Raw genomic sequence first — 17541 nt, forward strand, 5'->3', positions numbered from 1 at the left:
CTCGGCCTCCCAAAGTGCTGGGATTATAGGCGTAAGCCGCCGTGCCTGGTCTTATTTAATTTTTTTTTTTTTTTTTGAGATGGACTCTCTGTCGCCCAGGCTGGACTGCAATGGCTCGAGTGCAATGGCATGATCTCGGCTCACTGCAACCTCTGCCTGCCGTGTTCAAGCGATTCTCCTGCCTCAGCCTCCTGATTAGCTGGGATTACAGACGTGCACCACCACACCTGGCTAAGTTTTGTATTTTTAGTAGAGACAGGGTTTTACCATGTTGGTCAGGCTGGTCTCGGACTCCTGACCTCGCAATCCGCTCGTCTCTGCCTCCCAGAGTGCTGGGATTACAGGTGTGAGTCACCGCACCTGGCCCTTATTTAATTTTTTAAAGCAACCTTTATTGAGGTATAATTTTACAGGTGCTGTCCTTTTAAAAAAAAAAAAAAAGTTTTTTGAGGTATAATTTACATACCATAGGTCTACCAGTTTTAAGTGTACAGTTCAATTATTTTTAGTAGATAACGAGTTTTGTAGCCATCACTACAATCCACTATTTTGTCTTTGGGAATTCATTAGAGCCTGAATTGAAAACGAGTTCTTGCACAGATGGTTTGAGATGGTTTCTAACCCTTTTACTAAACTCATTTTAAATATTTCACAGCTATTGCCTTGTACTTTCTTAATAGTTACTGGTTTTTTGCATATAGTGGGAGTTTCGCTCTTGTTTTCTAACAGTTAACTGTCAAGTTTCTGTGCTTTTTTTTTTTTCTTCCAGATTTTCCACAACAGTATTAAATAATCATCATGATAGCATTTTAAGGAGTCTGGTCTTGATCCTGATTAGCAGTTGTTTTCAACAGACAGCATATGTTGAGGAATTACCTTGCTAATTTTGTTTTTCTAAGAATTTGACCTTCTCTACAATTGAATACATTTAGCGTTAGGCCTATCTCACATTTTCAGCATTTATTGAGTGTTTATATATGTTTTTCCCCTTGACTTTTAAAAGATGTGGTGAATTATGAAATGTTTTTCTAATTTCAAAATCTTTTGCATTCCTGTGTGTTTTGTTTTTTGAGACAGAGTTGCTGTCCAGGCTGGAGTGCAGTGGCACGGTCACGGCCCACTGCAGTCTCTGCCTCCCAGTTTCAAGCGATTCTCCCGTCTCAGCCTCCCGAGTAGCTGGGATTACAGGCGTGCACTACCACACCCGGCTGATTTTTATATTTTTAGTAGAGATAGATTTTCACCATGTTGGCCAGGCTGATCTCGAACTGCTGACCTGAGGTGATCCGCCCGCTTCACCCTCCCAAAGTGCTGGGATTACAGGTGTGAGCCACCACGCCCAGCCTGTAATAGTATATTTTATCCAAAGGAAAAATCTTTCAATGCCCTGTAAAATTTGGTTTGCTAATTTTAGAGTTTTCCCATCTATATTCACAAATGCAATTGGTACCTAATTTTCAATTTTGTACTCTTTGTGAGGTTTTAGTTATAGGGTTAAACTGCCTTTGTGAAATTAATGGGATAGCTCTTCTATTTTTCTCTTATATATTCTGGAAAGTTCCTTTGGTAAAACTGTTTTTCACTGAAGACTATGTTAAAGATCATTCATTGGTATTCTTTTCAATCTGCCATCATTGTTTTACTCATGTTATTGTCTTTAGGTCAGTTTTAGTAATTTATTCTTTCCTAAAAAGTTGTCTGTTTCATTGAGATTTCAAACTTTATTAGCATAGACTTTTATACACTTGTATTGCATTGTCTCTTTGTTTATAGTACTACTCAAATTTCTGTATTTTTCTTCTCAGATTACTCAAAGGTTTATTTTCTTATTTTTTTACTTTGCTTTATTTTCTTTTTAAAGTACTAGCTCCAGGATAATTTTATAGGTATTGCTGTATAGTGTTATTTTTAAAATTTTCTTTAAAAGTGGTTTTGATGTCCTTTTTGACATGGTAGTTTACAAATGCTTTTATATTCGCAAAGAAATAGTTGCCTAGATTTCACCTGTTAATTTTTACAGTGCTTCTTTCTTTCTTCTTCTTTAGGCACGAGATGTGCGTACCAATGAAGTGGTGGCCATCAAGAAAATGTCTTATAGTGGAAAGCAGTCTACTGAGGTAGGTTAAATATGTAAATTCTTGTTTTTTTCATATATTTATCTCAGAATAAATATATACATTCTTTTTTTTTGAGACTGAGTCTCGCTCTGTAGCCCAGGCTGGAGTGCAGTGGTGCAATCTTGGCTCACTGCAAGCTCTGCCTCCCAAGTTCACGCCATTCTCCTGCCTCAGCCTCCCGAGTAGCTGGGACTACAGGCACCCGCCACCACGCCCGGCTAATTTTTTGTATTTTTAGTAGAGACGGGGTTTCACTGTGTTAGCCAGGATGGTCTTGATCTCTTGACTTCGTGGTCCGCCTGCCTTGGCCTCCCAAAGTGCTGGGATTATAGGCGTGAGCCACCGCGCCCGGCCAATATATACATTCTTATTGGTACGTTAGAGGAAGACATAATTTTTAACTGGGGAGGAAGGGTGGGAATTTTTTAAGTGTTAACAGGTGAAGTATACAAATCTTAAGTGTATATATCTGAATGAATTTTTTTTCACAAACTGATGTACCCATTTAACTCTAATAGTACTGAGAGCCATAAACAGAGCATTATTGGTATCTCTAAAGCCCCCCTACTTGTGCCTCCTTTTATTTTATTTATTTATTTATTTATTTTATTTATTTATTTATTTTTTTTTTTTGAGATAGAGTCTCGCTCTGTCACCTAAGCGGGAATGCAGTGGCACGGTCTTGGCTCACTGCAACCTTCACCACCTCTCAGGTTCAAGCAGTTCCCCTGCTTAGCCTCCAGAGTATCTGGGATTACAGGTGTGTGCCACCACACCTGGCTAGTTTTTCTATTTTTAGTAGAGACAGGCTGTCTCCATGTTGACCAGGCTGGTCTCAAACTTCTGACTTCAGGTGATCCACCTGCCTTGGCCTGCCAAAATGCTGTGATTACAGGTGTGAACCACTGTGCTCGGCCTGCTTTCAATTTTTTTTTTGTTTTTTTAAGAGCTGGAGTCTCGCTCTACTGCCCAGGCTGGAGTGCAGTGGTGCGATCTCAGCTCACTGCAACCTCTGCCTCCCGGGTTCTAGCAATTCTCCTGCTTCAGCCTCCTGAGTAGCTGGGACTACAGGCACATGCCACCACGCCTGGCTAATTTTTTGTATTTTAGTAGAGACAGGGTTTCACCATGTTGGCCAGACTGTTCTCTAACTCCTGACCTTAGGCAATCTGCCTGCCTCGGCCTCCCAAAGTGCTTGGATTGTAGGCGTAAGCCACCGCTCCCAGCCTTAATTTTTTGCTGTAATCCCAGCACTTTGGGAGGCCGAGGTGGATGGATCATTTTGAGCCCAGGAGTTCGAGACCACCCTAGGGAACATAGTGAGACACCCCACCCCCCACCCCATCTCAGTCAAAAAATAAAATATTTATAAATGAAAAAAGAAAAAGAAACTCTAGAATTCTCTTTAATCTTAAAATTTTTTAAAATTATTTTTAATTGTGGTAAAATATACAACATAAAATTTGCCATTTTAACTACTTTCAATTCCACATTTCAGTGGAATTCAGTACATTCACATTGTTGTGCAACTATTATCACCATGCATCTCTAGAATTCTTTTTATCTTGCAACATTAAAACTCTGTAGTCATTAAACAATAATTCCCCAGCCTCTTGCAACCACCAGTCTACTTTCTGTCTCCATAAATTTGACTAGGTACTTAATATAAGTGGAATCATTTGGGATTTGTCTGTTAGTGACTAGCTTATATCCCCAAAGTTCATCCATGTTGTAGTTATGTCAGAATTTCCTTCCTTTTTAAGTCTGAAAAATATTCCATTGTGTGTATGTATATCTACATATGTATCTATATCTGTCTGTTTCAGAGTCTGATTAGTCACACCTAGAACAAAAATTTTCATTTACCACATCATCTTTTAATATCTAATGTTGGCATCCTTCATGAAAATTTTTTTATATTGAGGAATACATTTTTTTAAGTCTGCCTTCCAGAGTATTCAAATTTGAAACTTAAAGACCATGGAACAGATTTTCTGGATTTAGCATTTTATAATGTATCTTCCACATTTTACACAAAACACTGTGAACATATTTTGCTGTGTTCTGTTAAGGCCTTGTGAAATAACATAGGAGGTATATGATCTTAAATCTAGTATACAACATTTCTTAAAGTATTCTATTTATACTGCTTTCCTTGCCATTAAGAATATAGCCCAAATCAGTAATAAAACTTAAAATAATTAAAAAGAGCAAAAACAGATTTCTAGTCCTCCTCTCACACCTACTAAATCTGTGGAATTTCTGGGTATGGACCAAAGGATCCGTATTTTTAGAGTTCTCGGGTTGCTTCTTAAGAGTAACTATGTTTAGGCTGTGGCCTAAGTATTTAAGGTCGTCATGAAGTAGCTTAAGACCAAAGGTTTGTCTGTATTTCCTGATAGGTATAGGTATTAGTGAATAAGGCTCTTAGTAAACTATGTAAGAAAAGATTTTTGTACTGCTTGGTTTTTTTCTGTGAACTTTTATATATAATAACTATTCACTAGCATTTTAGAGTCTGCATTTAGGAGCTTAAATCTCAGAGGAATTACTTCATTTCAATTAAAAACAAACCCTAACATTTGGTAATAGAAATAAGCCAAAAACACAACAGGTGAACTTTATGGTATATAAATTATATATCAATAAAACTGTATTTTAAAAAAGGTTGGAGTTTTGAAGAAAAATCACTGAATATGGTATATAGTTATCAACATGATTGGTGTATGGTTGTAAAATTTTAATGAGTCATTAATGATAAATTTCATCAAACTCAAATTTGTCTTACCTACCTTGAGTGAAATAATTTTGTAAATTATATAATTGAGTTGTAAACTATAGGCATGCCTTGGGGATATTGTGGGTTTTGTTCTTAACCACTACAATTAAGCAAATATCATAATAAAGCAAGTCACATGAATTTTTTGGTGCCCAGTGCATATGAAAATTATGTCTAGGCCTGGCACAGTGGCTCACGTCTGTAATCCCAGCACTTTGGAAGGCCAAGGCAGGCGGATCACTTGAGGTCAAGAGTTTGAGACCAGCCTGGCCAATGTGGTGGAAAACCCTGTCTCTACTAAAAATACAAAAATTAGCCAGGCGTGGTTGCACGTGCCTGTAATTCCAAGGTACTTGGGAGGCTGCGGCAGGATAATCACTTGAACCCAGGAGGAAGAGGCACGAGAATCACTTGAACCCAGGAGGTGAAGGCTGCAGTGAGTCAAGATTATGCCACTGCACTCCAGCCTGGACAACAACACAAGACTTCATCTAAAAAAATATATATATATATATGTCCATGCTATACTGTAGTACTGTAGTCCATTAAGTGTGCAATAACATTTTGTCTAAAAAAGACAGTGTACATACCTTAATTTTAAAATATTTTATTTCTTTTTTTTTTTTTTTTTTTTTTTGAGATGAAGTCTCACTCTGTCGCCAGGCTGGAGTGCAGTGGCACAATCTTGGCTCACTGCAACCTTCGCCTCCTGGGTTCAAGTGATTCTCCTGCCTCAGCCTCCCGAGTAGCTGGGACTACAGGTGCCCGCTACCATGCCTGGCTAATTTTTTGTATTTTTAGTAGAGACGGGGTTTCATCATGTTGGCCAGGATGGTCTCGATCTCTTGACCTCGTGATTCCCCCACCTCGGCCTCCCAAAGTTCTGGGATTACAGGCGTGAGCCACCACGCCCGGCTTAAAATATTTTATTTCTAAAAAAATGTTAATGATAATTTGAGCCTTCAGCATGTCATACTATTTTTGCTGCTTGAGAATCTTGCTTCCATGTTGATGGCTTCTGCCTGATCAGGGTAGTGGTTGCTGAAGGTTAAGGTGGCTGTGGCAATTTCTTAAAATCTGACAACAGTGAAGTTTGCCCATCAGTTTTCTCTTTCACAAAAGATTTCTCTGTAGAATGCAATGCAATGATGTTTGACAGCATTTTACCCATGATAAAACTTTGAAAATTGAAGTCAATCCTCTGTAACTGTTACTGCTTTATCAACTAAGTTTATGTAATATTCAGAAATTACTTTCTTTGCCCATCTATTACAAATAGTTTCTCATCCACTCAAGTTTTATCATGAAATTGCAGCAGTGTAGTCACATCTTCAGGCTCCATGTGTAATTCCAGTTTTCCTGCTGTTTCCACCACATCTGCAATTATTTCCTCCACTGAAATATTGAACCCCTCAAAGTCATCCATGAGGGTTGGAATCCCCTTATTGCAAACTCCTGATAATGTTGCTAATTTGCCCCCCCATCAGTCGGAAACGTTCTTAATGGCATCTAGAATGAATTATTTCCAGAAGATTCTCAATTTACTTTGCCCATATCCATCAGACAAATTGCTGTCTACGGCAGCTATAGCCTTTGTGGTTTTTTTTTTTTTTTTTTTTGAGATGGAGTTCACTCTTGTCGCCCGGGCTGGAGTGCAATGGCATGATCTCGGCTCACTGCAACCTCCGCCTCCCGGGTTCAAGCGATTCTCCTGCCTCAGCCTCTCGAGTAACTGAGATTATAGGCCTGCGTCCCCATGCCTGGCTGATTTTTGTATTATTAGTAGAGACAGGGTTTTGCCATGTTGGCCAGGCTGGTTTCGAACTCCTGACCTCAGGTGATCCACCTGCCTCCACCTCCCAAAGTGTTGGGATTACAGGCGTGAACCACCGTGCCCAGCTGCTATAGCCTTTCTTTTTTTTTTTTTTTTTTTTTTGAGATGGAGTTTCGCTCTTGTTGCCCAGGCTGGAGTGCAATGGCACTATCTCGGCTCACCGCAACCTCTGCCCCCCTGGGTTCAAGTGATTCTCCTGCCTCAGCCTCCCAAGTAGCTGGGATTACAGTCATGCACCACCATGCCCGGCTCATTTTGTATTTTTTTTAGTAGAGACTGGGTTTCTTCATGTCGGTCAGGCTAGTCCTGAACTCCCGACCTCAGGTGATCCACCGCCTCGGCCTCCCAAAGTGCTGCGATTACAGATGTGAGCCACCGTGCCCTGCCAGCCTTTCTTAAATAATAAGGCTTGGAACTCGAAATTATTCCTTGATCCATGAGCTGCAGAATGGATGGTGTATTAGCGGGAATGAAAACAACATAAATCTCCTTTTATATCTCTGTCAGAGTTCTTGGGTGGCTAGGTACACTGGCAAAGACCAGTAATATTTTGAAAGGAATCTTTCTGAGCAGTAGATCTCAACCGTGGCCTTAAAATATTCACGAAACCATCCTTAAACAGATGTACTGTCATCCAGGCTTTGTTGTTTCATTGAACAAGCACAGGCAGAGTAGGAGTTTTGGAATGGTAAATGTGCATTGACTTCAACTTAAAATCACAAGCTGCATTAGCCCCTAACAAGAGAGTCAGCCTGTCCTTTGAAGCTTTGAAACCAGGCATTTCATAGTTGTTCTGTAGCCATGAAAGTCCTAGATGATATCTTCTTCCAATATAAGGGTATTTCATCTACACTGAAGATCTGTTGGCCGGGCATGGTGGCTCACACCTGTAATCTCAGCACTTTGGGAGGCCAAGGTAGGTGGATCACTTGAGGCCAGGAGTTCGAGACCAGCTTGGCCAACATGGTGAAACCCCGTCTCTACTGAAAATAGAAAAATTAGTCAGGTGTGGTGGCAGGAGGAATGCTTGTACCCAGGAGGCACAAATTGTAGTTAGCCAAGATCGTGCCACTGCACTCCAGTGTGGATGACAGAGTGAGACTCTCAAAAAAAAAAAAGAAAAAAGAAAATCTGTTGTGTAATGTAGCCACCTTCATCAATGACACATTGGCTAGATCTTCTGGATAACTTGCATGTAACTTCTACATCAGTACTTGCTGCTTCACCTTGCACTTTTCTTTCTTTCTCTTTTTTTTTTTTTTTTTTTTTTTGAGACAGAGTCTCTCTCTGTTGCCCAGGCTAGAGTGCAGTGGCACTATCTTGGCTCACTGCAGCCTCCGCCTCCTAGGTTCAAACGATTCTCCTTCCTCTGCGTTTCCTCCCTAGTAGCTAGGACTACAGGCACGCACCACCACACCCGGCTAATTTTCATGTGTTTAGTGGAGATGGGGTTTCACCATGTTGGCCAGGCTGGTCTTGAACTCCTGACCTCAAGTGATCTGTCTGCCTTGGCCTCCCAAAGTGCTGGGATTGATTATAGGAGTGAGCCACCGTGCCGGCTTACCTTGCATTTTTATTTTACGGACATTTCTTTCCTTAAACCTGATGAAGCAACCTTCTACTAGCTTCCAACGTTTCTTCTTCAGCTTCCTCACCTCTCTCAGCCTTTGTAGAGTTAAAGAGAGTTAGGGCCATCCTCTAGATTAGACTTTGTTTTACGGGAGTGTTGTGGCTGATTTGATTTTCTATCCAGACCATTAAAGCTTTCTTTACATCGACAATAAACTTGTTTTACCTTCTTATCATTCATATATTCACTGGAGTAGCACTTTAAATTTTCTTCAATAACTTTTTCTTTGCATTTACAACTTGGCTATTTGGTGCAAAAGGCCTAGCTTCAAAGCATGTCTCAGCTTTTGACATGCCTTTCTCACTAAGCTTAATCACTTGTAAGTTTTGAATTAAAGTGACAGATGTGTGAGTATTCCGTTCACTTGAACACTTAGGGGTCACTGTGGGGTTATTGATGGCCTAATTTCAACATTATTGTGTCTTAGAGAATAGGGAGGCCCAAGGAAGGGGAGACAGACCGGGGAATGGCTGGCTGGTGGAACTGAGAGAATACATGTTTATTGATTAAATTCACCATCTTATATGGGGCACAGTTCATGGCTCCCCAAAACAATTACAACAGTAATGTAAAAAATTACTGATCACAGATCACCATAACAGATATAATAGTAACGATGAAAAAGTTTGAAATATTTTGAGAGTTACCAAAAGGTGACACAAAGACATCAAGTGAGCCTATGCTATTGGAAAAATGGTGCTGGTAGACTTGCTTTGACACAGGATTGCTACAAACCTTCAATTTGTTTAAAAAAAAAAAAAGTATCTGTGAAGTACAATAAAGCAAAGTGCTGTAAATTGAGATATGCCTGTATATTAATATTATTTATTTATTTATTTATTTATTTTATTTTTGAGACGGAGTTTCGCTCTGTCACCAGGCTGGAGTGCAGTGGCTCGATCTCGGCTCACTGCAACCTCCACCTCCCAGGTTCAAGCTATTCTCCTGCCTCAGCCTCCCGAATACCTGAGACTATAGGTGTGCACCACCACGCCCAGCTAATTTTTGTATTTTTAATAGAGACACGGTTTCACAATGTTGGCCAGGATGGTCTCAATCTCCTGAACTTGTGACCCACCCGCCTCAGCCTCCCAAAGTGCTGGGATTACAGGCATGAGCCACTGTGCCCGGCTGAATATAATTTATTTAAACTTTTTAATTTTGACATTTTATCTAAAAATGGCCATATTTTGGGAGGCCAAGACTAGTGAATCACTTGAGGTCAGGAGTTTGAGAGCAGTCTGAGCAATGCAGTGAAACCCCATCTCTACAAAAAAATAGAAAAATTAGATGAGCATGGTGGTGTGCGCCTGTAGACCCAAATACTTGGGAGGCTGAGGTGGGAGGATCACTTGAGCCTATGAGATGGAGGTTGCAGTTAGCTGAGATCGTGCCACTGCACTCCAGCCTGGGTGAAAGAGCGAGACCCTCCAAATAAATAAGTAAAACCAAGCAAAGTTGCATGTTCTTGTTAACTCTTCTAAATGTAGTCATTACTTTTATTCTTATCTAACTTTCTGAGGAAAAGTCCTGTTCATAATTCTTTACCTTTTTTCTCCCCACAGAAATGGCAGGATATTATTAAGGAAGTCAAGTTTCTACAAAGAATAAAACATCCCAACAGTATAGAATACAAAGGCTGTTATTTACGTGAACACACAGCATGGGTTGGTATTTGTTCTCCCCTTGTTGCAGTTTTAGCTGATTTTGGTTTATAATGAATTAATTCAGAATATCTCATACTGGTTGTGTAAACGCATGCAAAAACACCTGAAATGTTAGTTCATACTGAAAGAAAACAAGCAATATTTCCTAGAACTTGTAGGCAGTAAGAGATAATAGAACTTTTGCAAGTCTTACTGCAGAGATTTTTCAGAATTCTGTTGACCTTTGTATGTATGATAAAATGTCCTCTGACAATTTTAGTAGTACCATTCAAACATTGTGAAAACAATCATGTTACTTGAGGTTGAAAGTTAGCATATGTTTTCTTGACATAAATGTACTGTAATGCATTTAACCAGCAAGATCTTGGTGAAATTTGGGTGAATCCTGGTGAAATTTGAGCTGATCACAATTCCTTGGTCGAATAATACTAAAGATAGAGAATTGTTGCACTTTATTATAAGAAGTAGAAATTAATTTTGCCCTTTTGTTACCAGGAATGGCCCCTTATTTTGAATAATTAATAAGCCACAGCTAAGTATCATTTTAGTATACTTACTGTAGATTTAGATTTGTAGTGTTTGGTGCATTTTTATCCAGTTTGTTTTGGTAGTGGTAGTGGTGACTTGTAAAATTGAGGCTATGATTAAAGAAAAAGTAACATTAGATGGGTAACCTCTCTGCCTCTCAGGGTTCTCCATCCATAAAACAAGGATACTAATAGGACCTACCTCATAAGATTATTCTGAGGATTAAATTGGTTACTATGTAAAAAATACCTGGCACATAGGAGGTGCTCTGTGTTTGCTTTCAAAGAAACAGCTGTAACCTAAGCTTTGTATAGTTTTTCCTCAGTATCTGTGGGGGATTTGCTTCCAGGACACCCACCCACAGGATACCAAATCCCTTCTATAAAATGGAGTATCTGCACATAACCTGGGCACATCCGCCTATTATTTTTTCAATCATCTGTAGATTAGTTATAATACCACAATGTGAACGCCATGTAAATAGTTGTTACGTTGTATTGGCTTTTTGTTTTATTTTTATTGTTATATTGTAATTTTTTTAATTTTTGTTTATTTTTATTTTTTGAGACAGAGTCTCGCTCTGTCTCCCAGGCTGGAGTGCAGTGGTGCAATCGTGGCTCACTGCAAGCTCCGCCTCCCAGGTTCATGCCATTCTCCTGCCTCAGCCTCCTGAGTAGCTGGGACTGCAGGCACCCACCACTACACCCGGCTAATTTTTTATATTTTTAGTATAAATGGGGTTTCACCGTGTGAGCCAGGATGGTCTCGATCTCCTAACCTTGTGATCTGCCCGCCTCGGGCTCCCAAAGTGCTGGGATTATAGGCATGAGCCACCGTGCCCGGCCAATTTTTTTACTTTTTCAATTATTTTTGATACATAGTTGGTTGAATCTACAAATCTAGAACCCACAGATGTGAAGGGCTGACTATACATATAATTCTAGAGAACACAGTTTTCTGTCTTCTAACAATGATCAATATTGTTACTATAGGTTTGTAGTAATGGAATAGTACATTTTTAAGAAATAGTGTATTTCTTTATAATTTTAATTAGTAATTATATATGAAATACACAGCTTATAGAAGTGATTATATGTTGGCATTATTAAAAGATTAATGTATCATTGGCTTGACTTTATGCATTTAACAAATCACTGAATACATAACTATTTTTTATTACAAAATTTTAAAAATATATTATTCTGAATAATATCTATATAACTATTTTTTTAAGGTAAATGGTGACTAGAATTTTACTTCAAACTATCTTCTTGATCTACTGTGTGAACTTATTTTATCTTAAATTTATATTAAATCTTTATAATAATATATTTTAATGCTTTTATAATTTTTCCATGTAGCTTGTAATGGAATATTGTTTAGGATCTGCTTCAGATTTACTAGAAGGTAAGTTTCCTTTGATTATTTTTTAAAAAGTATTCACAGAATAAAATGATAATTTAGACATTATTTAAATGATATTAATACCAAATAATGTAAAACTTTCCAGAAAGAGCAGAACTCTTAGTCTTGTTCAAATTCTCAGCGTGGTATATGCTGTCCTTATTAAATATTATATGTTATACAGTAGCTTAAAATAGTCATTTTTCTCTCATTGTGACTTTACAAGTATTTTTCTGAATTCTCTGTCATTCTGCTCCTCTTGTTCAAAACAAAGATAAGTGAGAATAAAGAGAGAACTCTGTTACTATTGTTTTTATATCACCAAATAATTACTTAATATCATTAGCTAAGAGAAGAATTGGCTATGAACCGTACTTTAACTGACACAACTGCATACAAGTCATAAAGTTTAATAATCTTTATCATCTTGGAAAATAAATCTCTTCTTGCTAAGTATCAGTTTTTAAAAATTGCCCCATGTATTAGATATGTATTTTTTTAACAAAAATGTTCTGTGTATTAATTATTTTCAAATAAATTTTAAGTTCACAAAAAGCCATTACAAGAAGTGGAAATAGCAGCAATTACACATGGTGCTCTCCAGGGATTAGCCTACTTACATTCTCATACTATGATTCATAGGTAAGTGCTTTGGAAATTATCATATATTGATAAGTAAATGGCTTGTTGCATATACCAACTTTAGAATTTATTAACCCTAAAGTTTTTATTGGTTAAAGCCAAATAAAATAATATAAGCTCATTTTTTTTAGATTTTTCATGTCCTAAAATGAACATAGTTGTATACTTTATCTCACTAGGATAATTTTTATCTTTGCCTATATGTGCTGCTGGACCTTGTAAAAGTATGTATACTTTCTAGATTTGTGGTAGAAATTTAGCTGTAGAATCATTTAATTTGCAAACTGGAATGGGCAGTAGAGAATCATACAGTATTTCGTTCTCATTTTACAGGTAAAATCACTGATGTCTCAATTTGTGACTAATTTCCTAAAGGTTGCAAAGCTGAGTAGATAGAGCTAGAACTAAATCTAGATCTTTTGTCTTCTTGGTAACTGATAATGACATATTTATTCCATTGATTCTATGACATGGACGAATAAAAGCTGCTTAAGGCCAGGCGAGGTGGCTCACACCTGTAATCCCAGCACTTTGAGAGGCCTAGGCAGGTGGATCACTTGAGGTCAGGAGTTTGAGACCAGCCTGGCCAACCAATATGGTAAAACCTCATCTCCACTGAAAATATGAAAATTAACTGGGCTTTGTTGTGGGCATCTGTAATCCCAGCTACTCGTGAGGCTGAGAGAAGAGAATTGCTTGAGCCCGGGAGGCGGAGGTTGCAGTGAGCTGAGATTGTGCCACTGTGCCACTGTACAGCCTGGGTGACAGAGTGAAACTCTGTCTCAAAAAAAAAAACAGAAGCTGCATAAGACTCTTTATGCTTTTGAGCTGTGGTCCTTGATAATCCTTGATAACGGACAGTAACTTTGAAGTTAAAACATTTTATAATGTATTTTTGGCACTGGTATTGGTTGTAGCTGTTTTAGAAGAACGTTAGCATTTTCTTATTACATATATGAACCAGGCAGTACATTTTAAACTATATAATAGAGTCATTGTGAGTTAATGGGTTATCATTTTTTAACATGAGGATAAGATCTGAGAGATACCCACAAGCTAGTAAATAAGTGAGTGCCATAGTTGGAATTTCAATCTAAGGTTTTCTCAAATTTAAGATACCTCTCCATTTAAAAAAATCAAATGGAGGAAAAATAGATTCACTTCGTGTTATGCTCTAAAACATTATAGTAAGAATTAACAAGGGCTTGGAAATTCAGCACTTTAATTTCTATTTTAATTTTTGAATGATTAAATATATATTATAATGCTAATTAGGTTGACAGTCTTATTATATAAATACCTGTTTTCTTAGTTTATATAGACAGTATGTTTGCTATTTCAGAAAAGTAAATTTGGGATCATTGATACTACATTATCCATATATTTCAGTTTTTATTTTATATTTAGGAAAACTATGCTGACGTTTGGAAATGATATGAATACATCTTTATGTATTTATTTATTTTGAATAAGTCTTTTAAAGAGTTTGGAGAATAAGGTTCTTTTTATTATATTTTCTTTTTTGTTTTTACGTTAAGTATGGATACTCAGAAATCTTACGTATGATGAAGAGATTGTTTGCTAATTGCAATATATTTTAAAAACCATTGTTTCTACCAATAAACAGAAACTAAAATCTAAACTATGCTCCAATGAACTAATTTTCTTTTTTTTTACTGCTATTTGTCTTCTCTTTTAGAAAATTATTACTATATGTTTATTTGAATTCTGCAGTTTTTTGTTTTCTAATTTGAATATTAATTCTCATTATCCCAATTGTGAGATTACCCCAGCACTTAATTATTTTGATTTCTCCTTCTCTATCCTATGAATTCTTGTTTTATTTTTATCGTTTTAAACATAATCTAATGAGGGAAAGTTAAGTAATTTTCTGTATTCTCTAAATCTAGAGATATCAAAGCAGGAAATATCCTTCTGACAGAACCAGGCCAGGTGAAACTTGCTGACTTTGGATCTGCTTCCATGGCATCACCTGCCAATTCCTTTGTGGGAACGCCATATTGGTAAGAATAGTTAAAGCAGTCAGCAGCCGTTTTAAGTGTCTGTCTATGTTTAACATGAAATACAAATGAAGTGTAAGGTAAAGTACTGTCAGGAATGTTAAACTCGGCCAGGTGCAATGGCTCACACCTGTAATCCCAGAACTTTGGGAGGCCGAGGCAGACAGATCACTTGAGGTCAGGAGTTTGAGACCAGCCTGGCCAACATGGTGAAACCCCATCTCTACCAAAAAATACAAAAATTAGCCGGGCATGGTGGTGCACGCCTGTAGTCCCAGCTACTTGAGAGGCTGAAGTGGGAGAATCACTTGAACCCAGGAGGCAGAGGTTGCAGTGAGCCGAGATTGTGCCACTGTACTCCAGCCTGGGTGACAGAGTGAGACCCTGTCTCTCACAAAAAAAAAAAAAAAAAAAAAAAGAAAGATTAAAATTTTTAAAAAAGAATGTTGGACACTAATTGAAGACATGAATTAGTGATTAGTGCTTCATTTACAAATAAGATGCCCATAAGATTGATAATTGTGTGATTGAGTTGTAAGCTGCCCTAGCCACTTTTATCATGGAGCACCATTTTTATTTGAAAGAAAGACACAAACTATGATTATTCAGTCTTGGTTATTGTGGCAGATAATTTTCTTTAATAAATTACATGAGCTTATAACTTCAAGGAAAACAACTGACAATACTTGTTGCCAATAGTAAAATTCAATCTTTTAAGCAAAAATTAGACTTTTTTTTTTTTTTTTTTTTGAGATGGAGTCTTGCTCTCTCGCCCAGGTTGGAGTGCAGTGGTGTGATCTCGGCTCACTGCAACCTCCGCCTCTTCGGTTCAAGCGATTCTCCTGCCTCAGCCTCCTGAGTAGCTGGGATTACAGACAGTAGCCCGGCTAATTTTTGTATTTTTAGTAGAGATGGGGTTTCACCATGTTGCTCAGGCTTCTCATGATCTGTCCGCCTCAGCCTCCCAAAGTGCTGGGATTACAGGTGTGAACCACTGCGCCTGGCCAAAAAATAGACTTTTGTAATAGGATCCTGAGACCAAAATATTTGAGAACCACTGGCCTAAAGGATATGAAATATTATAATCTGCAAACTTGAGCAGATGCAGAATATAATTCTGCCTTGGGAGCCTCTTTCTTTTGGGGTGGCTGTTACATGATAATGATGGATAGTGAGAATAAATCTCACACTATAGGCCAGGTGCGGTGGCTCACGCCTGTAATCCCAGCACTTTGGGAGGCCAAGGCGGGCGGATCACCAGGTCAGGAGATCGAGACCGTCCTGGCTAACACGGTGAAACTCCATCTCTACTAAAAAATACAAAAAATTAGCCAGGCGTGGTGGCAGGCGCCTGTAGTCCCAGCTGCTCGGGAGGCTGAGGCAGGAGAATGGTGTGAACCCGGGAGGCGGAGCTTGCAGTGAGCCGAGATCGCGCCACTGCACTCCAGCCTGGGTGACAGAGCGAGACTCCATCTCAAAAAAATAAAAAAATTAAAAAAAAAAAAAAAAAATAAATAAATCTCACACTATATATGCATTGCTAAATATTTACCTCACAACCTGTAATGCACTTATTTCCCGTTATAAAAATTCTTGTGTCCAGATATATTGGCTAGAATTCAAACCAGTGATCTCCATGTAGATAACTGTTACATTCTCAAAGGATAGTATACTTTTTAAAAATATATTTAATTTAAATGAACGTTTTGTTCTAGGATGGCCCCAGAAGTAATTTTAGCCATGGATGAAGGACAATATGATGGCAAAGTAGATGTGTGGTCTCTTGGAATAACATGTATTGAACTTGGTAAGCATTGTTCTTCATTACTATGGATTAAGTTTTGATCAATGTTTTACCTCAATTTCTGTACCAATCTATAAAAATTATAGATTTTTATCTTAAATGTCACTTTATAAGGGGGGAAATACATTTATTAAGGTTTTCACTTTGGTTATTTGGTAAGTTTTATTTATATTAGGGTTACGTATATTATATTTGCTCTGTTCCATTATATCTAAAATAATTTTCCACTGTGGTTTTAATTAAGTTTGAGGAATCTATGCCTAACATTAATGAGTATTTGTTAAACACCTAGAATATGTTTATGATTACCAGATTTACCAGCTATGGAAGATCTGTAAGGCATTCATAACTAGCTGGGGTAGTTACTACTTTTTTTTTTATTTTCAATTAGGGATGAAATTAGATGTCAGACTGTCATACTTACATACCATTTTGTAACAGTTTGATATATATATATTTAAGACGGTAAGGCCGACTTCATTCAACAGGGGCCATGATCCATAGGTATATGGATCACTGTAGTAGGGTCTTACAATGAGAGAGAGAGATTGGACTCAATTTCCTGTAGCAGTTTGATTTTAAGCACACATTTTGTTAAGTTGCCCATAAATGGAACTGTGCTAAAAACAGTGGACCATCATAACTTATGTGAGCCAATAAACTGTCACTGTAATTGAAGATGCTGGCCGTCTTCTTGCTCTGGATTTCCCAGTGGAGGTCTACCAGCCCAATAGTCTTTTCCTTTTTATCTTCTTATGAGAGCATTGCATTAAATTTTACTTATTTATTTATTTTTGAGACATGGTCTTGCTCTGTCACCCAGGCTGGAGTACAGTGGTGCAATCTCAGCTCACTCTAACCTCTGCTTCCTGGGATCAAGCAATCCTCCCACCTCAGTCTCCCGCATAGCTGGGACTGCAGGCACACACCACCACACCAGGCTAATTTTTGTATTTTTAGCAGAGACAGGGTTTCACCATGTTGCCCAGGCTGGTCTTGAACTCCTAGGCTCAAGCTATCCTCCTGCCTCAGCCTCCCACAGTGGGGGGATTTCAAGCATGAGCCACAGCGCTCATCTAAACCATTCTAAAAGGAGTGACTAAGGTTGAAAATAA

The 17541-nt window shown here is 38.0% G+C and overlaps 1 protein-coding gene across 2 annotated transcripts in view; it reads left to right on the forward strand.

Annotated features, from left to right (window-relative positions):
• The window catches only part of TAOK1 (TAO kinase 1), a 162533-nt gene that overhangs the window by 77930 nt on the left and 67062 nt on the right, over positions 1-17541 (forward strand). For both annotated transcript variants that reach the window (XM_024234836.3, XM_054536582.2), the window contains exons 3-8: positions 2046-2117; positions 9926-10027; positions 11917-11962; positions 12505-12601; positions 14512-14625; positions 16338-16429. In XM_024234836.3, coding sequence (XP_024090604.1) covers positions 2046-2117; positions 9926-10027; positions 11917-11962; positions 12505-12601; positions 14512-14625; positions 16338-16429 — 523 coding nt within the window. The remainder of the gene's footprint in view (positions 1-2045; positions 2118-9925; positions 10028-11916; positions 11963-12504; positions 12602-14511; positions 14626-16337; positions 16430-17541) is intronic.

The sequence above is a fragment of the Pongo abelii genome, chromosome 19 (assembly GCF_028885655.2).
Source record: "Pongo abelii isolate AG06213 chromosome 19, NHGRI_mPonAbe1-v2.0_pri, whole genome shotgun sequence".
In the NCBI taxonomy this organism is placed as follows: domain Eukaryota; kingdom Metazoa; phylum Chordata; class Mammalia; order Primates; family Hominidae; genus Pongo; species Pongo abelii.